This window comes from Micropterus dolomieu, linkage group LG14, assembly GCF_021292245.1.
Source record: "Micropterus dolomieu isolate WLL.071019.BEF.003 ecotype Adirondacks linkage group LG14, ASM2129224v1, whole genome shotgun sequence".
Taxonomy (NCBI): Eukaryota; Metazoa; Chordata; class Actinopteri; order Centrarchiformes; family Centrarchidae; genus Micropterus; species Micropterus dolomieu.
Window position 1 is genome coordinate 5309917 of NC_060163.1, and position 26354 is coordinate 5336270.

The 26354-nt window shown below is 41.0% G+C and overlaps 1 protein-coding gene across 1 annotated transcript; it reads right to left on the bottom strand.

The window, feature by feature from the left end:
* Positions 1-441: 441 nt before the first annotated feature.
* On the bottom strand, positions 442-26354 carry si:ch211-176g6.2 (ras-associating and dilute domain-containing protein). Its single transcript, XM_046067929.1, has 18 exons — positions 25854-26354; positions 24524-24726; positions 23567-23741; positions 21661-21893; positions 20278-20735; positions 17748-18044; positions 17181-17594; positions 15027-15064; positions 14714-14940; positions 14393-14514; positions 8054-8318; positions 7264-7436; positions 6510-6654; positions 6226-6386; positions 3607-3970; positions 3310-3518; positions 1345-1484; positions 442-1222 (listed from the first exon to the last, which is right to left on the bottom strand). The coding sequence occupies exons 1-18, from the start codon at positions 25979-25981 to the stop codon at positions 1129-1131; spliced, it is 3846 nt and encodes a 1281-aa protein (XP_045923885.1). The 5' UTR covers positions 25982-26354; the 3' UTR covers positions 442-1128.

The following is a 26354-nucleotide window of genomic DNA, read 5'->3' on the forward strand; positions in this document are numbered from 1 at the left end:
TTATATAAATAGGGTGAGTGTGCTACACCTTATTACATACAGTATAAAACCCTTAAAGGAAATTTAAACACAATTGAACATGTATTATGCACATAACATAAATAACCTGATAATTTCATAAATGTTATACCTTTGCACTGAGATGGCATGTAGTGCACTCAAGGAGAAAGTAAGTGAAATATAAGCAATATGCAGCTGTAAGCATACAGCAGTGCAATGTAATGTCACTGCATTTTGAACTCTGGGAAATGTAACTTCTCCCACCTATAAATTGTCCCTTTTGGGTCAGGGCCCATTGTTTAATAAACACTGTTATTGTCCCTTCTTAAAACTATGTTTCTGTTTCTGGTCCAAACCAAGCCATTGCTTGAGTGTGAGTGAATGGAAATGACACCAACAGAATTAAAATGTATTTATTGAAACACAACAGACACGAGCTAACCATGAAAATGGGTCATTTGCAAAAAAAAAAAGAAAAAAAATACAGCAACAGTAATAAAATCTGAGCCCTAGCCGAAAGGGGAAAAAAAGTGTTTTTTACAATGTTAAACAACACGTAACAACCGTCGTATATCCAATCATTTTATCCAGTCGAATCAATAAACTAAAGAATGGCAATGATATTGCACCTTAGATGGTGCTTGTTATTTTTCTACATTCAAATGACAAATGGTAGCGTTGTAATAATGTAATTCCAACAGCAGACTGCTATCAGACCAACTTTACTGTGGGAAGCCTTTCTTCTCTGGACTCAATTTTGATTAGTGAAGCAGAAGTGTAACTGAGAGACAGTGACCGTACAGAGGCTATGGAATGGTCAATATAAGTATTCTTCTTCCACTGGCGTAAGAGTTTAAATAAACTGCTTGCAATGAAACGATCACATACACACATCAGTAATATCATGCTATTACAATGTAAATTAAAAAACTGCAAAACTACACTGAGCAGTTTAAACCTGGTACTCAATTCAAGCAGGACATAGTTTATTTCATAGTGCATGTTTGTCTTCTTAACCTTATATTAAGGTCTATGTCCTGAAACTGAATGTTCAACAAGCTCTTATGGCCATCTTTAAGTGCGCTTATGGTGCATTAACAGTCTTGGTTTGAAAAAAGAAAATTGCTGTCAGCATTCAGTCTGTCTAGCCTTAGCCATCCAGTCAGATCTGGCCACCAGTAACCTCAGTCTGTCACCTGATGACTGGATCAGCTCCTTTCCACTAACAGAGAGAAAACACAGACAAAGAGGTGGGACATATATAAATATACATATATATATATATATCTGCTGCCCAAATGTTTGAACTGACTTTGCTCAGATTTGAAATTGAATCATTCTTACCTGTTGTAGTCCAGTCCAAGCAGACTGACTCCGTTAACAGCCAGGATCCTGTCTCCTGGTACCAGCTTCTCACATCGCGCTGCGGGGGAGTCTGGGACCACGGCACGGATGAAGATGCCTTTCACCCTCAAGGAAGTGTCCTGGAAGATGAGGTCAAAATGTCAAGGACTCACTGATGCCCAAGATTTTGTAGACAGCTGCCACACTGCAACCTTTTTAATCCCACAGCATCCCTTTTCACATCACCCATGTTTTCTTATTCTTTATCTTCTAAAAAGTAATTTAGAAAGCGGGTATATTATTTATAATTATCTGATTTGTGGACATGGGGTGGGATTAAATTTCTTTGGCTGTAATTATTACTAATTTATTTATTTTCTTGTTGATCAATGATTTTATTTTATTTGTTTTATTATTGGTTATTATTTCTCGTTTGTGTTTTACACATATTTGAAATAAACATTCAAATAAGACAAAATAATAACTATTACCAAATAATTTGTAATTAGTATGTCAAAGGGTGGACCCAAAATAAACTACTAATGAGAAGAGATCCACATTGATTAAATCTGAAATTTAACTTGCTTTAGTTAACATTTGTTTTTCATGCCATCTGTATGGCTATGTTTTGTAAAGGTAACATTTACCACTGCATCAGTCAGTCTCATTGCTCTGAGTAGTGACTCTCATAACCTTACCAATAAACATGGTGGTGCATTTTGGGGCATTTTTGTAGTCTTATATGTCGAAATCAACACCAAAACACGAGAACTGGATACAGATTCAGCTCAAGACTAAGAGTCTACAGTCATGCTGGCAGCTCTGTTGAAGCTGTCCTTAGCAGACATGATGGTGCATTGATCTAAATGCTAACATCAGCATGCTCACAATGACAATACTTACACGCTGATGTTCAGCAGGTCTAATGTTAGCTTTCTTTGTTTAGCATGTTAGAATGCTAACATTACCAATAAACACAAAGTATAGCTAATGTCTGATAAGTAACTTGTTGTGAGTGGGTGAGGCTACGCTGCTCACAGACTTGATTGAACAAGCTAGGAATGTTTGCTAGGTCCTTATCCAACAACAATCATTAACCAAGACGTTTTAATAGTTAGCTGTGCGAGGTATGTGCACAGTGTAGACAACAGGACAAATCAAAATCATGCGTCTGGTTGCTTAATATTTCTGTTTTTAGCAGCCTTTAACAAACACGGGGAAATCGTGTTTGTTTTGGCCTAGACCGTTGCGAGATAAACGTCACAGCTCGACTAAAGAGCCAGTCCGTGAGCGAGTTAAGGGGTTCCAGATATTCCAGACATGTTAACTGCAGTACAGTGATGGCCAAACAGTGTAGACAGCCATTGTAGGCATTTTTAGACAGCAGAAATTACAGATGAAAGAGTTGGGGAAATTACTTTAGAGGAAAATGGTGAATTTTATGGATATGGATGAAACAAAGTTACAATAATGTAAGAACCCGCGCTGCCACACTGGTACATTTTCACGGCAGCTGTACTTTTTATTATACTGAAATGAATCGTTGTTTAAGTAGAAATCACAAAGGTTTCAACTTCTGAAATCAAGTGCTTTAGTGGTTTCCAAATATGGACAGTAAACCCCAGGAACACATTTCATTTTATTTTTTTTCCAGAAACACCAAAATGCAAAATAAGAGATTGCATTGAGTTACAGAAGCTAGTCGAGCACACGCTAGCCCGGATATGACTCTACAGATGACAACAGCAAACAGAAACATGCAGACATTTAAAGAGTAACTTAATACTAGGCTGAACAGCAGTATTTTCCTGGTTGAAAGTTTTAAGACTGTTGCACATTACACTTCTACATCACTGTAGCGAGGTCAGAAAATGACTAACGGTCAGCAGAGGCAGGATTCATACCTGGTGTAAAGTGTTTCTTTAAGGTTTAAGTATTACGAGATCTAAATCTTTTTTTACTCACCCTTGTGTCCACCAGAGCAAGACCAAGTCCTCTTTCACCTCGCTCCAACTCCAAGCTAAAAACCTCATCGTTACTGTCATCATAATGGTCATCCGCCTCTTCCTCCTCCTCCTCTTCCTCTTTTAGCTCAATAAATCTTTTCATACTGCGGCAATCAGATTTCAAACGGTCTACTTTCAGTGCAGCCAGACATTCAAACACTAATCCACCTAAGGAGAAAATAAGAGACATGTTCAGCTTTGTTTTAATTGCAGACAAACAGTAGAAAACCATGAATGGTGTATTACTATACTGTACCTTCATCATGTGCATCTACATCAGAGGACCGGCGAAGTGTCTCACTGTCACCCTTTATCTCTTTATTCTTGTATGCCTTCCCCAAATCAGCAGGATCTATGATGTGGGGGGTGTTGGGTGGGGTGAGGAGACAGGAGGGGTCCAGAGTAGACCACCTTATCTCACTGTTCTCACTCTCTCCGGTCTGCAACTCCAAATTTCTTAGCTTCTGAGACAAAAGGGTACCACAGGAGCTGAGCTCATGCAGGTACTGGGTGGAGGAAGGAGTGGGTGGTGATGGGGGTGATGGAGGTAAGGTTTCCAGACTGGCTTTTGAAAGGAGATCCATCTTAGTCAGTTGAGCCTCCTTTTGAATGGTTCCAACCTGGATGACAAAAAGCATTAAAACAATGAAATTAAATAAGAAAACCACATCTATGTGGACACTACTAATTTTACACATCAGCTTGTCTTTCCAGTAGGCTACTTGGTAGGGGTGGAGGGAAAAATCAATACAGCATAGTATTGCAATATTTTCCGAGGCAATATTGTATCCATAAATGGACATCAAGTATCAATCTTTTATTATATAAATTTTACATGAAAATTGTACTTTTTGGTTCTATAATAATAAAATCAATTGTGTTTTCAGTCCACAAGAAAAAGAGTTTTCCTTTGGGGACACAATTTGAAGTTGGAAAAAAGGTATTAAATTGAAAAATATCACAGTATGTTTAAATCGCAATGATATCGTATCGTGACACAAGTATCGTGATAATATCGTATCGTGGGGCCTCTGGTGAATCCCACCCATACTACTCAAGGAGTACCACTGCATAAGTGAAAAAAGTTTTATAAAGCCTTTCGTGGCTCCAGAGGGAGCTGTGTAAAGTCTGATCAATTGCCTCCAGTGATGTCACTTGAGTCAACGTCGGTTGGGCCTGGGGAGCTCTGTAGCCCGCTCCTCAACTCTGCTTGAGGCTAGCTGCTACAGCATTAGCTGCTACTAGTATAAAACAATGAAAATCTCCAACTCATTATACATTAATCAGTCATAAGATTATGAGCAACTGCTGGTCATAATGTACACCTCCCTTTTGCTGCCAAAACAGCCATGACCCACTGAGGCATGGACTCTACTGTGGATGCACTGTGTGTTCTGACACCTTTCTAACTTTCAGCAGTTTGACCTCCAGTAGCTTGTAAAAGCCATCACTTCTTCTCTCCAGAAAATAATCATAATTACCATACTTGCTAACCCTCCAATTTTTGGCTTCCTCCCAAGGTCACAGCAGTGTGTTTAATTTTACAGTTGGTGAGTGGGTGAGGCTATGCTGCTCACAGACTTGATTGTAGATTTATTTCTGAAACAGTTTAGTGAACGGTCCTATAATTTCTCCCAAATTCATCACTTCTATCTCTAACATCGCTTATAGCAGCTAACGCTGCCCATTGCTAAATTAGATTATCCACAAATATAGCTAACCATGTTTATCAGTGGAAGAGCGCTAACGTTAATGAGCGGTTAAACTATAGTGTTCAGTCTACCACTATTGTCCAGAGTGAAACAGGATGTCTCAACAACTACTGGATGGATTGCCAGGCAATATTGTACAGACTTAATGGTCCACAGAGGATGAATCAGAATTAGTTTGGTGATCCCATATCTTTTTCACTCGTGCCACCATGAGGTTGGCATTCGTGGCAAATTATTTATATACATAATAATTTTAAACCCTTTACTTTTCATCTAGCACCATTGTCAGATCAGCATTGTTATTTCTCCAATACTTCATTCTATGACCACTTATCTACAAAACTAATGACACTCCCATCAGCCTCAGCAGTACTTTCCCAAATGGCAGTTGTTAGCATGCTCAAGTTAGCGTTTAGCTCAAAGTACCACTGTGCCAATGTAAAGCCTCACACAGCTTTAAGCATAGCTGAAGACTATTAATCTTGTTTACATTTAAAGCTCTCTGGTGAAGTGATTATGGACAGCAATACACCTATGCTAGATCTTTAAAAGAGGAAGGAGAAGCAAGCCCTGCAGTGTTGTCTTTTGTTCACAAGTGTTTTTTTAGGGCTGGTCACGTTAAGTATTTTATCGCACGTCAATGCAGTTTTTATTTTATTATTATTAGTTTGAAAGTCCGTTGCTCACAGGCTCTGGGTACACATCCAGTGAAACCACAGGAGGGGCGGGTTGTTGATCAGCCTGCTAATCACCCACCCAATCAAGCAGTGGAGGAGCAGTGTTAATGACGCAGCCTAACAAACAACTCAAACAGCCGAAACCAACATCCGCACCCTGTGTTCAATGTTGCTTTAACATTACCTGGTCTGTGCTTGTAAAATATCCACCACGACTTGTAACGTCATTTCAAGTTTTTAACCGAGTGAAGTCTGTGCGAGTGAACACGCGCACCGGAAAAAAATTTTAATCATTGCCCAGCACTAGTTTATTTTTTATTCAGTCATGCCATCAGCTCCCGATATGCCAACTTTAACACCTCAGCCAAGCATAAATCCTGCATTATTTGAATGTCCCAACTATTCAGAATTATTTTTAGTTTATATACCTATTCCATGCATCACGTAACAATGACATTTTTGTACCTTTTGCTGAGTAGCTGTTACCTTATCAGACACTGAGTCAGAATTGGTGGAAATTAGCTCTTTCAGCTTGTCCAGCTCTTCCCTCAGGGCAGAATCTTTTACCTCCCTTCCCAGTTGGAACTGGTAACCCACATCTGGAAGCACCAGAGGATGGTGGGTGTCAAAACTCTCCAGGATATCAGCTGAGAAAAGAAGTGACATATTGCAAAAAAATTGTATATCAAAATATTGCAAATAATCATATTCATAATTTGTATAGTAAATTAAGGTATCTATAATAGTTGACCAGTATGTTGACCTCTCACCTGTTTTGTGAGCCGCAGCCTGGTCATGAACAGATGGATTCCAGGTGTGTCTGCAGGGAGACGCTGGGCTGTAAAGACTCAGCAGGTGGTACAGCTGGGCAGGACTCAGGGCAGGGTAGTCAGACCGCAAGGACACCCAAGATGTCTACATGCACACACACACACACACACAGATCAAACCTTCAGTTTATTTGTGTTCAGTCAAATACAAGCATGTATTTGTTGAATGAAGACTTTACTTAGGCTTTTATTATGTAAAAGAAACGCTACTCTTTCCTAAATTGTAATGCTTTTGTTAAAGAATAGCCACATTCATTTAAAAGAAACAATCTTTTTGTGACTGCACCACTCATAGCTCTACAGGGGCTGGACCTATGCAGCTCAATCAGTGGCATGGGACTGGGCCTGACATGCACCTTCACATCACTGGAAATGTTATATATATAAATTTATTATTTTCTACTAATGCTTTATAAATAAATGTAATGTTTTCAACTAATTGTTTTGTAAATATATGTATTATTTACTATAAACTGTTTTTATTGTTTTAACTGGACAAAGGTTGATTTTATATACATTTTCTATGAAATACGTAAAATAAAACTGTACAATTTGCACACACACATACAATATCATTTTTTGCCCACTCTGCAGAAATCACATCACTAAATCCTCAGCCTGTTATGTCTCTGGTGATTATTTATATTGGATAAACCCAACTCTGCTGAATGTGTAAAATGTGCGTGTCTTTTACCTGCAGTAAATTCTTTCTGGGTGTAGCCAGCAGATTGATAGCCGACGAGAGATTGTGCGTGTGCTCCAAGGCCAGTCCCCCAAGTCCAGCTGCGTGGGCCCAGTCCAGGAGCATGTCAAGATTGGCCCGCATGCGTACGCCTCTGGACCACTGGTAGAAACCTGGCTCAGAGCCTGTGCAAACATCAGGAGACAGTCATCTTTAAAATCACTTTTTTGTTCATTTCCTTGGGTTGACAGCAACAATACTAATATTTTTTTTCTGCTTGGGAGTTATGTTGTTTCTGTGAGGTGTTTGCATTATTACAGCGTTCCAGAAAATCTGTATACATAAAACACTGACCCTGCAACTGCAATGTCACTGGTTTGAGTCTGGATGAGGTTGTTTTTTGCATGTCGTGACCCCCTCCCCCCACCACCCAGGCTTCTAAAACACAGGCAATATAGTTTATAATAGTTTTAAAAAGTTTAGTTTTTATAAACTGTTTTTCCTGCACTCCAAAAACTCTAGCACATTAACCTCAGTAAAAAATCTAACTATATGTTTTATGACTTATGAGTTAATGATGGGTTGAAAGGAAGAAAATCTATCTATCCATCTGTGTGTGTGTTTTGGTATTTAGAAGGGTGTACAAATGGTAACCTCCAGAAGGACTACAAAAGTGATATATGTTCAGAAATGTAAGGTCATAAACAATTATCAGCCTGGAAAAGTGGTTGGGGGAGTGAGTCTACCCTTCACTGACTCTAAGCCTGCACACTGTTCTGCGTAGGCACTGACGCATTGATACCTCTTTCCATAAGTGAGTTGAAGAGTGATGCGTTGATGAAGTAGAAGAGGTAGCCAATGAGCTGTGACGAAATCTCCGGGTGGACCTGAAAGTCCGACAGTAGTCTCCGGGTCTCGGTCAGAACCTCCACGAGATGCTGGATCTCACCAGGGATCTGCAGTCCACTGCTATCCAGGACCCGGGCACTCTCGCCATTCACCTGCACGTCAGCACTCTCCCTAAAAGGGTTGCAGTCCAGAAGGCCCGGCAGGACGGGGTACAGGACCTGACATAACAGAATGGGTTGAATAAAGGAAAGCAGAATAAAGCAGTGTGAGAGTGACTCACTCATCCATGTGGAACTTGAGGTTGTTGAAAATTCCTGTGGGTCAGTTTGAGGTTGGAAAAGTTAACGTTGTGTGGTGGATGTTCTGATCACTGGGATAAACTAAAACATGTAAACGTCTAACCCTGGATTTCAGACCACCCATATTGCCTCTGCATGCCTATCTCACTGAGTGTCTCACACTGAAACATAGCTGACGCTTTAGACAGAGGAATAAGAAAGACAGAGTATGTAAGATTTCCTCCTTTCCAGCCAAAGGTCCTTGCTGCTCTTCAGAGCGAGCCCGGACAACGATAGCTTTGTTCGGGCTAATTGTACACAGACATCCCCCTTCCCCTCCAAGCTCAGTCTTACACCCACCAAGCTTTCGAGGCCAGCGCCAGCCATAGATCCACATTCCTAAAAAGCTGAATATGGCTCATGTGGGCTTGGCATGGCGCTGCAGCAGGGCTGCTGAGTGAAGAGTTCTGAAGGAATCCACCCTGAGCAGATCATTTTACATTTACTGTAAGGCCCCGCAGCCAGCATGAACAGGAGAGCGCAACAGCCACGGCTCCCATCGCACAAGACAATGGAAATGGGTTAAACATTGAGCCAAATAATCTTGCAGTGTTTCTGGTTGGAAAATGTCACTCAGCAGAGCCAAGCCAGAGAGGATTCAATCATTCTGGGATTACCACATGCATCCATGGCATGTATTCTTCCAGAGTCAAAAAATAAAGTGTGTTGTCTTGTGCTTCTTTGTGCTGTCATTGTGATGCACAAATAAACACACAGTCTGCCCACAAGCCCGTTAAAGTGATATGCCTTCAGTTGGAATAGCTGCTCACCAGTGGCGCCTTCCCGCAGCAATTACCCTCACATTGGATGGATGAGACCCCAAAATAAACACAATTTAAGAAAATGGATTTAGATATGATTTTGTTCTCTACATAGTAGGGTTTGTGTCACTTGAAAAAGATGCGCTAGGGCAAAAAATGTTCAGCTCAGTCTTCCGTTTTTCCACCCTGGATCATTCAAATCACAATCTGAACCCTGGGTCGGACTGGCTACACTGCAGTAAGCAATGACATTAATCACTATGTCAACTCACTGCACTGGTGAAGGGACAGGATAGATACATTAGGCCATCATCAGGCCTTAGCCAGGTTACTCCTCAGCTTGACACTGGTGACCTGACCACATTCCTCACAAATTCTGGTCTGTCAGTCCAGGAAAGGATGTGCGCTCGCTGTGAGGTGACAGTCATGATGGATGGCATGGCACGCCTGGGTTCAAGGTTCATTTATTGATCATGCAAACCAACGATGTACAACGAAATGCAAACTGTGGTCCCTTCATGCTACACACAAAAAAACAAGTGCAGAGGCTGAATTGAGGAGTCTCAGAGCCTGGGCAAAGAAGCTGCTCTGTAGTCTGGTGGTATGGCAGCAGATACTTCTGTATCACTTGCCAGACAGCAGCAGAGTGAACAGGCTGTGGTTGGGGTGGGAAAAACTGGCAAGACCAAGAACGAACTTGACACCATGTCCACACTAGGCCAATTTAATCTGAAAACGCTTGAAGAAATCATCATACTTTGGTTTATGACATTCCCATCAGCCTCAGCTGGACTTTGTTTAGTGCTAATTAGCAAATGGTTGGCATGCTAACACACTGAACTAAGATGGTGAACATGGTAAACATTATGCTTAATGTTCAGCATGTCAGCAGTGTCATTGTAATGCATGTTAGCATGCTGATGTTAGCATTTAGCTCAAAGCATCAGCATGGCTGTTATTGTTGTCCTGCACACAATGTGTGTCCAGGTCACATGGCATGACATAAGTAAAAAAATGTGACTGAGAATTCTGTTAATACATTTCCAAACAATACAAACTAAGTTCAAAAATAAAGACAACCTTACAGACCAGTCATCAACAAACTTTATAAATAGCTGTTAAAACGTATGCTGGATGATACTGGAGAATCAGAAAGGTTAAATAATCTGTATTTCCTTCTTCTCGAAGCTTTTGCGACACAATTAGCTAACTTAAACACACCGTCATTCCCATCGGTGATCATCTGCTCACCAAAATTATGCATTTTGTCTCATGCACGTTTGTCTGGAAATTTGGCAAAGATCTCCTCACAGCTGTCCGATCTGTGTGCACCGAAAGAACTTCTGGTGTTTGTGCACATCCCTGGCTCTGTACTCTGGCTCTGGAAGTCTTTTTTAATGAGGAATAAAGATGCAGTAGCAATTCTGGAGAAATCCAACACCAGTTCTCTAATGTGCAACTAAAGATCATTGGCTTCTAGATAAATAAGGCGTAACATATGGTATGAATCAGGGCCAGATGTTTCTTTTTATATACATATACAGCATGTCCTTAATTTTGGCTTTGATAACATAGTTTCAAGTAACTGCAAATAAAAGCTTAGTTTTAACGGCTTTACAATTATTCCTGTACATATACAGCATATCGGCTTCCTTTCTTTAGTGCGCGGAGAAGTGAGTGATTTAGCCAATTCCACATAAACACCTTCTTATTTATTCTATCCTCTGCAATTTTAATCAAGAGATTCCACAGCTGCATCATTTAACATTTTGGTTATACCGAACCTGGTACCCAACCCCTGTCTCCATGAGAGGAAATCTCTGAACTTGTAAGTTGTCAGGACAGCGGAATTCAGACTATAATGCAATGTGTCAATTGACCATACAATTTAAATTAGATCCTGTGAGTTCAAACTCCATGAACACACTGTATTACATTTCTGGATTATTTCTGGATTTACTGACAAACCACATCTGGAAGTCATTTGGTTCATCAGACAGACAGACTTGCTGGGAGAAATAAATGCTGTCTGAGGCAGGTAGTTAGATAACCACATCCTCCTGCACTGAGCAAAACCTTTGCTGTCAAAATCTTGCAACTTGCTATTGAGGAATTTCTAAACTTTCCTCTTTAGAGATACAATGTCATATCACTGACTTCCTTCCTGTAGGGAAACTAACGTAGAAGACGCCTCAAACGTGGCACATCAAGCACAAAGTCCATCTGAATTCCAATTGGCTGGACATGTGAGACCTTGGCTTGGCTGCCGCTAACAGCCTGTGAGACCAGGGCTGTGCTAACGCAATCTCTGATGTGGCTCAGTACTTGACATGCCTTCCTTTTACTTTGGGCTTTGCTGGTTTGGAGCATCCAGGTCATTGGAGGGGCTGTGCAGACAGCGGACATGCAGCTGAGCTTTCAGCTAAGATATGTTAAAAAGGAACAAGTTAGATGTCACTGTATGAACGTAAATAGGCCAATCTGCTCATTAGTATTTTTTGGATGGTGTTTTTATCCACACCCACACAGTTAACTGGAAATTTGTCTGAAATTTCCCCAGCACAATTCCACGTGATGGGTGTGGTGCTTCAGTGAAACTGCACACAACTGAACAGTTTGGCTCCAATGAAGTGCCTGTTCCTCTTTTCCCAAGTGACACTGTGAGAATACAGCACGATACAAAATTTTGCACAACCAAATACAGCATTTAACGCTCTGCTGTACCAGAACAGGTTTACATGGTTTCATCTTCAAAAAACATCATATTTTTGTACCGTACATTGCCGCAGCTCCTCTTTTCACCCTGTGTGTTGAACGCTCTGTTTAAGCTATTGAGTGAAGCATCTCACTTGTATAAGATCTTTGTTGGGAGTTGAACATGCACAGTACTTAGGTAAGGACTATTAGCCAATAGTCTATGTGTGTCCCTGCGATGGACTGGCGACCTGTCCAGGGTGTACTTTGTCTTTTGCCCGATGTCAGCTGGGATTGGCTCCAGCCCCCTGCGACCCTGTACGCAGGATAAGCGGTTGACGATGGATGGATGGATGGATGGATGGATAGTTTCTTAGATGTAGCCCATCTGTAGTCTATAATTGAATTCTCCTAAGTGTTTTCACATATTTAGATGAATTATTTTACATGTCCCAAAAATATGGAGCCAGGGTCGGGGTTAATAACCGAGAAAAAAAATGTGAACTTTACAAGAAGAAAAATCGGAAATTCATGTCATCAAAAATTGAAAATCACTCTGGTGTTTTCTTCTGAATACGCCCAATCCACGGCAAAGTCTCTAAGGTGTATGAAAGAATTAGCCTATTTCATCACTGCTAAATCCGATTGCAATCTAATGTAATAATATAATTTTCTACTGCATACTACACTGCAGACGTGTGTGATGTTGCAACCTTGCAAAGTGAAGTTTCTTTCATAAATTTGTGATTATAATGTCAGAGAATATTCATGTGTTTTACTTGTAGATTAATCCTGGAAATAACTTTGTCTATTCCCCCTCTCAACTGGCTCCTTTTTTCATTACAATGGACCTTCTGTGCAGTTGAACCTTTACATCTTAATCATATTACACATAAAAGAATAGCCCATAAAATAGCCTACATAATAGAGATTAGACAATAAGAAGACTGTGAAGATAATTAGGCAACAAATTTACTCGACGCGAACAAGCCTCCCTGGCTTTGTCGTCCGCCACGATATTAGATTTAGCCGTTAACTTGTCTTTACATTCATAATTTCCTGACACTACCAATGTGCATTCCTCTGGAGAAATACGGAGCATGCGCCGTTGCGAAAAAACGCTGCCTAACGTGCCTTAACTGTGCACATTTCAGTAGGGAGGGTGGACGGGAAAGTAGCAGGTGGACCTCTTGTCACTGTGTGTGCTGCAGCTCAGTGTGTTTCTCCACAAGTACAGCCATTTTGACATAATAGTTGTTACAGCTAACATCTTAGCAATCAACTGCCTAATCACACTTCAAGCAGATGTTAGCAACATTAGCATTTTTTGGAGTCTTGTTTTTGGCCACCCAACAAAAGTCCAATATTGTCTCTCCTTTTAGCTTTCTCTTGCCTCCAACAAGTGCTGAGAGAAATCTCTCATTAGCAGCTCAAAACTCCACTACTAAAACCAAAACAAGGGGACTGCAGAGTCGAGTGATCTTTCTCTGGGTTTAACAGTGGGAGCGACCAGTCTCGCACTGCATTTAATCTAAAGTACATCTTCCCTTTTGCAGCTTTTATTTACAGAGATCCAACAATTTCCACCATGAGCAAGCACTTGGTGACAGTGGCAAGGAAAAACTCCTTTTTAACAGGTAGAAACCTCGAGCAGAACTTAGACTCAGAGGGGCGGCCATCTGCCTCGACCAGTTGTGGTGGGGGGTGGGGAGTTGTTGATCTCCACCATTGCGGTTGAAAATCTATCTGACATGATCATGTTCATAGACGCGGTAACGAATACAAGTTTAATTTACGTTGCATTTAGTCATGTTCACCGATTCCTTCCTCACTTTCTGACATATCCCGTGTTTTCCTGGAAGTGATAGCAACTAGAGGGGGTAGCGATGGCAGTGACAGACAACCAAATGAAATGCCCCGCTACCTTGAATAAAATTATAGATTACAAACGGTCTAGTCGTTTTCAGACATTTTAATGCAAAAATGATACAAATTATACCTTTAAAGTAAAACATGCCTTACGCTTCATTTGAAAGATTATAGGTTGCAATGTAAAGCTTCCTTGGCAGCACTTGAGAGATCTCCTTCATCCTCCCCCAACATACACACACACAAAGGCCCTTGGTGTCCTGTCTCTCTCCCATGTCATAATGCCCCAGTGTGGTCTAGCAGTGTGGCTGGTCGGTCTATTAGAAACCTGTCAGAGTGGCTAACTGGGCTCTTTATTCTCAACCCGTCTCTGATTATTTTCTTAGCCTACACATCATAATCATCTGGGAGAGGAGAGGAACAGATGGAGCCCTTACACAAGCCTGGCTGACGAAGGTGAGGTAGATGTTCAGATGTTTAGCTTCCCATGCAAGACAGTGGAGAACTAATTTATATATTACTTGTCTTTGCCACAAAAGTGTGGCTTGATGGGCTATTAAGGATATAAAGTACAGTATGTCAATGTAAATCCTGTGTGTGCTATAGCTGTGTGCTTGATCATCCTCTCACCTTGGTGATGTAGTACACACACTGCTGGAAGGCGAGCATGATGACCTCCTCCAGGACAGCCATCGTCTCCTCACTGGCTGAACGGACACAGGACAGACGTAACTCCAATAGGACGCATATATCTATAAATGATACAGGTGTAGTTATGCTGTAGGGATCCCCAGATCACAAATTACTTTGAGCAGGAAAAGCAAATCTGTGTTATCATGGTGATGATTTGAGCTGATAGAACAGGTAATATTTAAAAATCTTAAAACTTAGTGCAGCTTTGATCCTACGTATGGTCGCATGATCAAATTCAAAGCTCAACAGGTGACTAACCCAAGTTCTCCACCTCCTTGTTCTCCCCTTCTTCTCTTTCGTCTTCGTCTTCCTTCCCCTGTTCTTTTCGGGTTCTCCACTCCAAAATAAGAGGCAACTGATACTGGATAAACTGTAGCAGCTCCAGACAGTTGGACATCCATACCACCAGGGGGCACAGTCCTGAGATCACCTCGTGCAGACTGAGAGCCTTGGGGTCCTTTGAGTTTGAGCCTTCACCACTGAGGCTGCAATACAGAAGACGAGCTCTTCAGTGTAGTCTGTGAACTGTAATACAACTGATTGCTGAAGAATAAAAGTATAATGTGCTTACTCTTCAGGCTGAACTGCAGCTAGGTCCTTAGTGTGCTCCTGCATGACAAAAATAGGCTTTGCAGTGAGTGCATCAAAATGTTGTGGCAATATTATAGTAACAACCTTCGTTTTTACAAAATTATAGATGTTTAGAAGAAAGAATAAACTACAAAAAGGTCCATTCTAAGTAAAAATCATAAGTCTATATAGTGAGTTTTAACGGACCTGGCAGCCTAAAATCCTCAGTGGCTTTACTAACTTACTGGCTTACAACTTTGAAACAGATGATAGAAACGTCTCAAGGCTGCAGTTTCAAATGGAATTTAAAGAGCTTTTTACTGTGGTATTGTGTATGTATGGTATTGCCTTTGAGTAACCATTAGATGAACTGCACACAGCAAACTACAAATGGCAGATTCATTGTATATTTTCCCCCAGAACCTCAGAGATACTGTCTTGCCCCAGGTTTGCTGTGTTTTAGTTAATTTGTGGTGATTAAACACAAATTCCTTTAATAATGTGCACCATGTAAGCAATATATAAACTGAAATAGTAAAGGTTTTAGAGCCCTTCCACAAGACAGATTAGGCCTAACTTGAAGATTAGGTACAAATGCTGGCCTTGTAGCCCTTAGCCCTTGTAGGCCTGGTCACATTAGAAAGTGGCACAGCAAAAATCTGTGCTTCTTTGCAAAATATGTGGTTCTGCAAGCCTGGTGACAGACGTTCTGCTTGATTAAAGGTTCGGTGTGTAAGATTTAGTGGCATCTAGTGGTGAGGGTTGTGAATTGCAACCAACCTTCGAGTCTACCACTGCCCCCTACCCTTTCAAAGAGCGTAGGACAGCTACGGTGGCTGACACAGCACAAAAGGTGTCTCTTCTGAGACAGCAGAGAGTGGCCCTTCAAGAAATGAGGTTTCTTTAGGTATATTTATTAAGAAATTATATTTACTTAATTATTTAGTAAAATCATATGTTATTGCGACTTGGCCACTGACAGATAACATGGAAAATGTGAGCCAAGACAGTGAAACACTGTCACTGTTCCTGCACCACAGTCCATTATAAACCACACATTAGATAAAGTTTCTACAAACATTGATAAGGGAAACACATTAATTCTCTCTGTGATAATGAACCATCGCCAAAACTGCCCGCCAACAATAATATCTGGCCCGCTGCCAGATTATGGTGCTTTGATAGCGGCAAGAAATAAAAATAATTAAATACTTTGATAGGGGTACCGAAATAGATCTCAGTCATGACAGCAACAGTTACTCACAATCACTTCCTCGTTAGTGGTTTTGCCTTCAAAATAAAAGCACAAGAAGCTTGTTTACTGTAACGCAGTATTTGGAGTTGAACTGTGCTTGTACTTTGAAAAATTCTGAACAACATTAAAAGATTCTGTTGCCTGCTTGACACACCTCTGAAATAGCCGTCAGAAAACATGATTCTCCTAAATGTCCTCTGCCTGGAATTTAATATTATATAAGGTCTTTATACACCACTGAAAGCATAGTTATGGATCTTATATTGCATTTCAGTCAATAGATCCTCAGAAATATTACACACTGAACCTTTAACTTTCAGGAAATTTTAGCATGTACACCTTATTATTGCGGGTCGCTGTTTCCAATTCCTTGATCCTCAGCATAAAGGCTCCGTAAGGCCTGGACTTTGTTGTTGGTTCCTCTGTCGTGTGCATTGACTGTATAAGAGGTTGTGTTCTTTCTTGTGCTGTAACTCCATGTCGATGTGTCAAAGCACAATTAACAAAAAACACACAGGTTTGTGGCTGCAAACTTTTAAGAACGGTGGCTTGAATACTTGACCAATAACAAATGTTCGGTGCAGCAAGCCCCACCCCCAAACCTGTACATTTGGACAGTACTACACCCAAGCAGTATCTTTTGAGTGGGGTAAAGTAATGTGCCTGGTTCCTCCAAAGGTTCATAGTCCCTGGGCAAAGTTCCTGTGGTGGAAACACAGCTATTGCCTCTCAGGGTGAACCTGTCAACTGTCAGTTACTAGCAAACCTAGCTATCCGTTAGCAAGCTTGTTACCTCTGTTGCTAAAGGGACAATAAGTAACATGTCACCCTTTCAAATGCTGGTGTGTGAAAAGGACCTCCTAAAAGACTAGCATGTCTCTTTTCCTCACCACAACTCACCCACATGGCACTCTGAACTCCACTTGCAATGCGCAACAGCAGCCTGCGCAGGTCTGAGGTATGAAGACATGAGGCCGAATACTGAACACACAGACACAGCAAAAATGCAACAGTCAGTGGTGGTCTGTCTTTGACGCTGCTGCCTCCCATAGCAACTATTTCCTTGACAACGCGATCTTCATCCTCGCTCGCATATTTCAGAGTCAGACTGCGGCCTTCAGGTGAGTTTAAAAAGGGAAGGCCTCTGCTCAGCGACTGTTCACTGCTGGAGCTCTGCAGCTCAGTGCAGGTTGTGATGCAGGTGTTGCAGATGATCATTTCTCTAGTATGGCTTGTTGTAGTGGCAGAAGTGGTGTGACCCAGCATCCAGGGGACAGCAGTCACACTGGGCTCAGGAGCAGCGCTGTTCACTTCCTTCATATCCAAGAAAGAAATGAGAATCATAAAGTATGATTATATGTTCTCACTAAAGGACTTTGAGGAAAATCTTACCAGATAGAAAAAACTACAGCGCATACTTTGCATATGTGCTCTCACTTTCCTGTCTCTCCTGTATCTCACGCTTACCTTGTGGGATAAAGCTAAGGGATCCTTGAAAAGAAAGAGGTAGCGCTGTCCCAGTCCAATGACATCACCAGGGTTGAGCTGCACTTCTTTTCTCAGAACTTCACCATTCCTCGTGACCACGGCGTCCTGACAAGGACAGAGCATAGTGGGGCTGCCAACACTATTGCGACGGAAATAGCAGTGTCTCGGAAGGATGTCAGCGGCAAAGAGAAAGATGTCAGGCTTTGACCCGTCTTCTTGATCACTTTGCTGACCAAAGATAATGTTTGGCCCAGCTAGTAGATAGATGACAAAGTCCTGGGTGCAGAGAAAAAATATAAATGAGCAACAATTGAGTCGATGTTTTCCACTCTTTTGACTTTGTCTCAAACTCATTGTGTCCAGTATGTTGATGTGTTCCGGTTGTGATATTCTTTTCTTTAGTTTTTCAACCATGCTTCTACAAACTAACCAGCTCACCTGTTTTCTGTTTCTCTTATATTCCAAATGAAATCAAAGTTCATTTTCTTGAATAATGTAATTAAACATGTTACTTAAAATGTATATGCTACTATCAGTTATTAAATAACATGCATTATTATAGATTTGATTACCGAATTGTATTTAATAAAAGTAAAAATTAACTCCTCCTCAACCTGCTGAAATGCTGCTTAAACTTTGATGGATCAGTAATACTAATGTAATAATATAATATAGATTATGTAATAATGGACATTGTAAAAGCTGCAAACCTGTATAATGAGTAAATGCTGGTTATGATTCTTATATATTAACTTACGTACATATTAATGAAATGCAGGATATTTACTTGTAATGGAATATTGTTGTAAATTGTGGTATGGTATGATATGTGGTATGATTCAAGTACTTCTGCCATCACTGCAAATTAACCAATGAGTTGATGGATTACTTAATGTGACCTGTGCATTTTCATCTTGAAACACATGGACAGTTCTGCTCAATAGGAACAGCAAATGTATAAATGAATTGAGGCTGAATAGTTATTTTAATACAATCAGTGACAGCGTAGGAAATTCGATTTAATATGGTACATGTTTATTACTTCTACTACCAGCTACGATACAACAGTCTCTCTCAGTGAAAGCAGTCTGATCATGTGGAGGCATTAGAATTATAATCTTGATCCAAGCCTGATTAGGCAAACAATGTTTTATGCAGGGATTATTATGTTTGACATTCCCCTTGTGATGTCTGTCTATTCCAGCGGGACAGATTTAACCAGCTAAATTAATTCACAGATAAACTCCCTAAGCCCAGTATTTCTCATGTTAGGTGATTATTTTCTTACGAAGGATCTTTTGGGAAAACAACTGTGACGCAGTCAAAATCACAGCAGTGTGCGAGAAAGAACCAGTAAAACCGCATATAATCAGCCAGGAAGCAGTGCCAGGGTTGTCTTTTTCTGTTTCCTGATCAGTGTTTTGACATAAATTTTTTCTATGTACAGTTCCCTGACCTTTCACATAATGATTCTCTCCTCTGTCTCTCTTTTCATACTGAGAAAACATGCTGTTAGAGCTGCAGCTCTGAAGTATTTCACAGTGAGTAAAGGACATAAAGCAGTGGTTTGAATGTAATACAATGCACATGTAAACATTTTGTAAATATGCCAAAATCAGCCTGCAAGCATGTGAGTAATTTGTGTGACAGGTGGTAGAGAGGTAGAATTGACAGTGTGCCCTGCTTCCCTTAGCTACTGTAACTATGCATGTAAGCTTATGTAATTTATTATGATAACAAGAGCAGATTTACTGTCAAAATTCTTAGTAATATTTGAAACAATAGGTCCTTTATTTCAGACAGAGGTAGACAAAAGCAGCTTATCACTTCTAGCCCAGGACTGTGATTTTGGTGGGTGAAAAATGCTGACTAGCTATCTAGCAAATAAAGCTAATGTTGAATCCATGAATTGAGATAAAAGCTGTCTCCCTCTGATTTATTTTAGTTTACAGCAGGACAGAGCTGCTAATGTTAAACTCTGATGATAGATTAATGATATCCTTAACTGAGAAACACAGGACTCTTCCAGATAAAGATAACGATCATATACGTCTATGTTTTGGCCAACAGGTAATTTATTTCAGCTTTGTCTTAGAGAAGTCATGTTTTGTCTCTAAATTTGGCACGGTGGTCCGGGTTTAATACCAACAGAGCAATGTTTTTTATTTGAGTAGCTGAATTCACTCACCCAGAATTTAAATGGGGAGTTTTCTCCACACTGTTAACTTTAGCTTCCACGAGCTTTTGAGGTTTGTATGTAAACAGACTTGCTGTTCTTGTAACTTTTTATCAAAGACCCAGCTGTTTTCTAATGTACATCTTAATCTAACTGATTTATCTGTGAGTTTCATGCTGATCCAAGCCGCAGAGGAGCTTCAACTGTAATCATCACAATCATGTAGCATTGTCTTTGGGAAATATCAGTTGGACTTTTTACTTCCAAAACCAGGGACGCCAAAATATCTCCTTCTACTTAGCAACTGTATTGTGGAGTGTCTGAATGAGATACCTGTGTGAGGCTGCAGCCCTGCAGCAACAGCAGGTATGGACAGTCGTGAGGAGGGTGAATGGAGTACTGTGTGGTGTTATCGTCGCTGCTCTCCGTCTCCTCCCTCTCTGACTCTTCTCCTTCCCTCTCGCCTCTCAGCCTCGAATGACAGAGGGTCTCTGTTTTGGCCTGCGACCCACCGCCCCCCTTGGAGGGATTTGTGAGGCTGTGAATGTGATTCTGTTCTGGGCTTGATTTTGGGCGCTCGTAACTCTGCACTGAAGTTTGATTCAGGCTCTCGCTTCGATCCTTCTGACGTTTCTCATGATCTGCGTCCTGCGTCTCTGTATCAGAATCTAAGAGGTCCATCTCACTTTTGCTCCTCCACAGTTTGTGGCTTCGCCCCATGGTCTTCTCAATGAGGGTGGAGGTCACTCTGGAGCGGCTCTTCTGCAGCTTTCTAGCCTGGGCGTTGATACCTAACAAACAAAACTGTTGGGAATTAGAGTGAATACTGTGGTTCAAATGTGTGCAAATTGAGCTGCTACATAAACATGTTAAGCTAAGGTGTAATGGAATATTGTGATAGGGCAACACCCGTTTTTTTCCTGAGGCATGGTGAGGTGTGCGTAAGCCTGCGTGTGTTCGGTCATTTGTACATTGTGTTTTTATGCCAGAGTCAACATGGAGAAGCCCCATACAGGAAACAGACCTCGGTGGAAAGAAAGCCAGAGCTCATGGAAATAAAATACAAGTTCACCCACGGAGCAGGCATCCTCAAGCTGACACTGATAGAAGCTATCACAAGCTGTGCCATTCATAAAAGCAAAACACAAAACAGGACACACTCTTACCACAGCTGTGTCAACCACAACCAGTAGAAATGACAGAAAGGGGTCCACCCTGCACATTCACACTGCCATAAAGTGTTTGTCTCCTGCATCGACGGAAAGTTCTGCGTCATATTTTGTTAATATCAGTGGATGTTAAGATATTTTGCTGTGTAAATCTTTTACAGCATTATGTTAAAACAGTGTTAAAGAAAGGGTGTGTCAGTGGAACAAAATCAATACAATCACAGGGTGTCTGCGATGTTCATGAAATTTAAAGTTTCTTTTAAGAATGAAATAGTCCAAGTTTGTAACAGAAATAGAAAAGAAAGAAATTGTAGACCTATTAAAATATAGTTTGGTTTGTGTGGCTTGGCTGATTTTCATTGGAAAAACAGCATGCCAACAAACCACATTTTTACTGTGAGAACTCTAAAACTGGATTTAATACTGACAATACTTTATTAAATGGCAAAAACTTTTATTCCCGGACATGCAGACACCATAAACTAGGATGTGGTATATTGAATGATATGTCCCTAAAGCACCCTAAGGCTACAGTCAGACACTGTACCAGCAGTAATGGTGTCTTTGTCTTTGGACGTCTTCTCCTCCACAGAGCTTCTCCTCTGGATTTCGAAACGTCTCGCCAGGCCTTCTCTGGGTTTCCATAGTGACTGCAGGAGGAGGGGCTTCTCATTGTTGCCCACGACTCTGAATCCCTCTGTTCTCCACTGATGGTTGCCAATGGAGCCAATGGTGTCACAGAGGACGTAGGACTCCGCCTCCTCCTTGCCCAGGCCATACCTTGAAGACATAGTCAGGTGTAATATAATCATCATAATGATAAACGGGACAAAATGAATTTAGAGCTCCAAAAGCATGAGTGTACTTATGGAAACTTCTAGTTTCTTGCATTGTAAATCACAATTTATTGCAGTGTCTGGTCTACTTAAAGTCTCCATGAAATCCAAATCAATCTAAGTTTGTCTTGTCTTGTGCTATACATCTCCTATTAGCCAGTATGTGGAGCAGCAATGACAAAAAAAGTTGTTTTGTAGGTTACTTGTATTTTAGTGTGGCGTGTATTACTGTAATAAAGCATCCAATGAAAAGCTTTCTCAATTTTTATGACTCGGCCGGAGCAGAGTGTTCCTGCGCTCTGGCTGGGCCTCACTGATTACTGTACAAAAACATTAGCTTTATCACTTGCACAGAAACGCAATTTTATTCACTGTTTTGGGTGAAAGGGGACCATATTTTATGAAGAAAATATTTTCTGGTTTTCCCTCTAATGTCCTACGGCTGCTCTGCCTCAACTCTCTGTGATCTACGGAATTTCCTGATGGACAGATAGCTTTTCATTGGAGCTAAAGTAACATCTAACTGCTGCTAACAGTAGCTGCCATTATCTAGTTAGCTCAATTAGCCGTGCAGCTAGTGGTCATTTTAGATGACTCTGCCTGGACCGGGAGCTCGGAGCACAGGGGATTTTTAATTTTTAAAATAAAGCAGCACTCTACTTTCTGTTTCATGGGAACTTTAAGGCACCTATGTGTAAAATGTTAAAATGTTAAAATGTTAGACTTTGCTGACTCCAACTTTAAGTACCTGAAAAGACACTCTGGTGGACTGCAATGCACGCCACAACTCAACAAGGCTAAAACATTTCATAGAAGTAAGGGGAAATGCGCAATCGGGTGATAATCTGTGGGTTTCCAAAAATATAGGTTAGAGCATCTTTGATATAAAACACTTAGATCTGCTGACTCGCAGAGGGTTGTTTCCTAATCAAAGCAACACCTTATCATGGATATTCCATTAAACCTGCATACAGTACATGAACTTATCAAGTATCATAATGTTGCCATGTGATTAATGTATTTGCTGACCCATTACTAAATAAGAGATCTGGTAATGATATAGCAAAATGTCACTGTTACAGTGTAAATTTTCACTGAGGGAAAAGAAAAATGATTTACTCTTTCCTCTACAAGCTGAATACCACTTCTATTAATCATTCCATTATGTTTTTGGCTGAAACATAAGCAAAGACTGACGGACATTCCCTCTACGGAGAGGCCGCCTCAGCTCCCTGGCCAACACTGGCTGTCTTTCACACAAGTCTGTGGTTTGCTCTAGACCTTTTCAGATCAACTAAATGAACTTCTTGGCACACTTAAACACTGTGTGCACTGTACTGCAATTATAATAAACAGAACAGCGGGTCAAGTTGACTTTGTTCTTTGGAAATATACTAATACCAACAACATGAACACGCCTGCCTTTCAACCGCCAACGTTTCGCACATCAAGGACTGTTCTGACTGCTTTATATACAAATGATTTAGCACAAAGGTATATTACAGCAGAGGAAGCATGTGGATGGACATGATGTAACTCACCCTGCGTAGACACACAAAGCAGACACATGTGGCAGGCAGATGCACACATACATGCACAGATAACACATGGCCTTACCGTTCAAGGGCCTCTTTGACTAGTTCTTTTGCACTAGAGTGTGTGGTCGCCAGGACGCTCTTATAGTGAGCTCCCTCACAGATTTCATTTCCAAAGATCTTCAGGATTCCTGGAGCGGTTATCTGATTGGACAGCTCAGATGGGTCGTCCGCATTTAAAGCATCTACAGAGATCACTGCATGACAACAAAGGAAAGAAGTTTTGATGCTGGCTCTCAGTTGTGGTTCATTAGCACTGATGGCAGCCATACATTTACCACAAGGCCAGTAGGAAAGACAATCAATGTACAACAAAGCTACTTACATAACATATACACTAAAACTCGCAGTGAAGGAAATGATAGAATAGGTTCGCTGATGGATAGCAGTTGAACAAGTTCTGCATTTCCATTATTACTGTAATTTAAAACCACATTTAAAACCTTTTTAAATTTAATTCTTTTTGTTCCCATGTTCCCATGAAAATGTACGAAATAGTAAAATAATGGTTAGAATTACTGCACAGTTATACAATTGGAACATACACACACACTTTCATAAAGCTGATAATCAAGCACAGGCTGAGATATCCTTGCTTTTAAGGATAGGATAGTTGAAGCTCCAGAAAAGCTGGATCCTACGTTTCCCATAATGCAATCTATAAGCATCTTTTTGTTAGACCCTCCCTGCATGTTAAAACACCATGTTGTTCAAGCTGTTGTGTAGACTTTTTGTTATAAATTTTTAGTCTCTACGTCCATGTGGAGATAACCCTGATGACATGATCGGGGTTACTGTCTCAGACTTTAGACAGCTCTTCCAGAGCTACAGAAGACATTATACAACACAGCGTGACTAAATAATTTATGAATTTTACACTTCTACACGTAGCTCCAGCAACCTTAGATCGATTTCCTCCAATGACAACAAATTCCCAGGACAAACATGCAGGGGGAAATGTAGAGACATTGTGACGTACTGCTTCCCTTCCTGGCTTGGACGGACAGTGAGGATCTGATGCCTGCTGTCAGCGCCATGGAGCCTGAGTTGGAAGCGGGGCCGCGGAGGAAGACACCTGAGAGGCGGTTGGTATGGCGGCGGATGCGGCTCTTGCTGGGGTGCCTGACGGCCACACCCTCGGCTGATCTGCCGGTGGATGAACTGCCAGTGGATGAGGCTGATCTGATGAACAGAGAATAAAAATGGGTCCTTGAGGAAAGTCCATAATCCAAACCCATCCTGAAGAAGTGACCTTGAGCAAGACAGTGAAGGGCAGTCGGAGAGGTAGGAGGGTTCCCAATAGTGACCAACAGAGTTTCTCACCATCACGTTAAAGGAGGGATGGGGGAAGGAGAGATATATGGCTCAAAAAGGAGAGAAAGTAAGGAGGTTAATTGTGTAAAAGAGGAAAAAAACAGAAGACAGAAGAACAGAATCAAGAACTACAAAAGAGCAAAGGATAAAGTAAAGTGAATGACAGTACAGTAGAGAAAATATAATGGTGACAAGAAAAAAGGAAATATTTAGTAGGAAATAAGCATGAGTAGCAGAAAATGTGGAGAAAATGCATGCATTTAGATAATATTTAAGGATTTCACAAAATTCTATCACCATGCTACAATGCACTATGATACATACGCGTCTGTCACCAGCACAATGCCGTCCAGTCTCCTTCACCATGCCTCCATCAGCTCCCTCAGTACATTAATGAAATAATGAAGTGTTGTTTTACCTCTGACAAAGCCTGTAAGCTTCTTATCACTGTGGTTCAAAGGTTCTCTGCAGTTACGCCACCACTTGGATGAAAAATATTTCTGACTAATAATATTAGTGAAAACTGGTTGAAGTCTGTGGTGGAGCGACAGAAAGTGCGGTGATGGAATACCATGGCACGTGAGCAGATTGTCCATGGCTTAGTAGTGTTAATACATCACACAGCTTACTGGAAGTACTTCATGGTGTTTTATAGTTGAAAAACAAATGCATTATTCAAATAGCTATACACAGTTTCAAATGTAGCTACTTTAAGGAGTTTAGTGTTTAGATTTTTTCCTTTCCTCTGTATTCCATCAAATCATTGTATGTAACCTAAGCTTCATTTTTAACAAATTAAAGCACAAGTCTCCCACTTAACTTCAAAATAAATGAGAATATGTATTTCTCAGTTCATTTTGAGAGCATAAGAAGACTAACACATTCTCTATAAACGAAGAAAGTGACAAAAAAGACTACAGCCATCACAACTCTCAGAGAATTCATTTGTACACAGTGTAAAACATGCTTTTGTTCAACCAGTCATTCATACTCACTGCTGAGAGCCATCACTTGTCTTCCTTCCCAGCTTGACAAAGCGTCTCTTTGGAGCAGCTGCAGGTAAAGTCGGTGGTCTTGGAGGGAGAGAACCCAAATCCTCAGAAGAAAAATGCATGTTATTCATTCCTGTTTCAATCTTCTCGGGTAATCCTGCTCGAGTTTGCAATTCGAAATCAAGACAGAGGCTTCCTATCTACTGTCCCGTCCCACCAGCCTGTGATGCATACAGACTGATTTACTTCATTCTCAGGATGTTTCACCCTGGACAAGCGGCGCAAAGCCATTCTGCTGCTGCTTCATTTTACGCACTACGGAACAGACGTTGCAGATGTTTCCAGCCTTCATCCAGCTGTTGGAACTGCCGGGACCGGGCTGTTCAATCCAACGGCGATGGGTTAGGTTACTTCACGCTGTTTCTGGAACGCTGACACATCCGATGACTGAAATATGACTGATAACCGGTCGGTAAGTGGACTCACCTGAACACTGTCTATTTA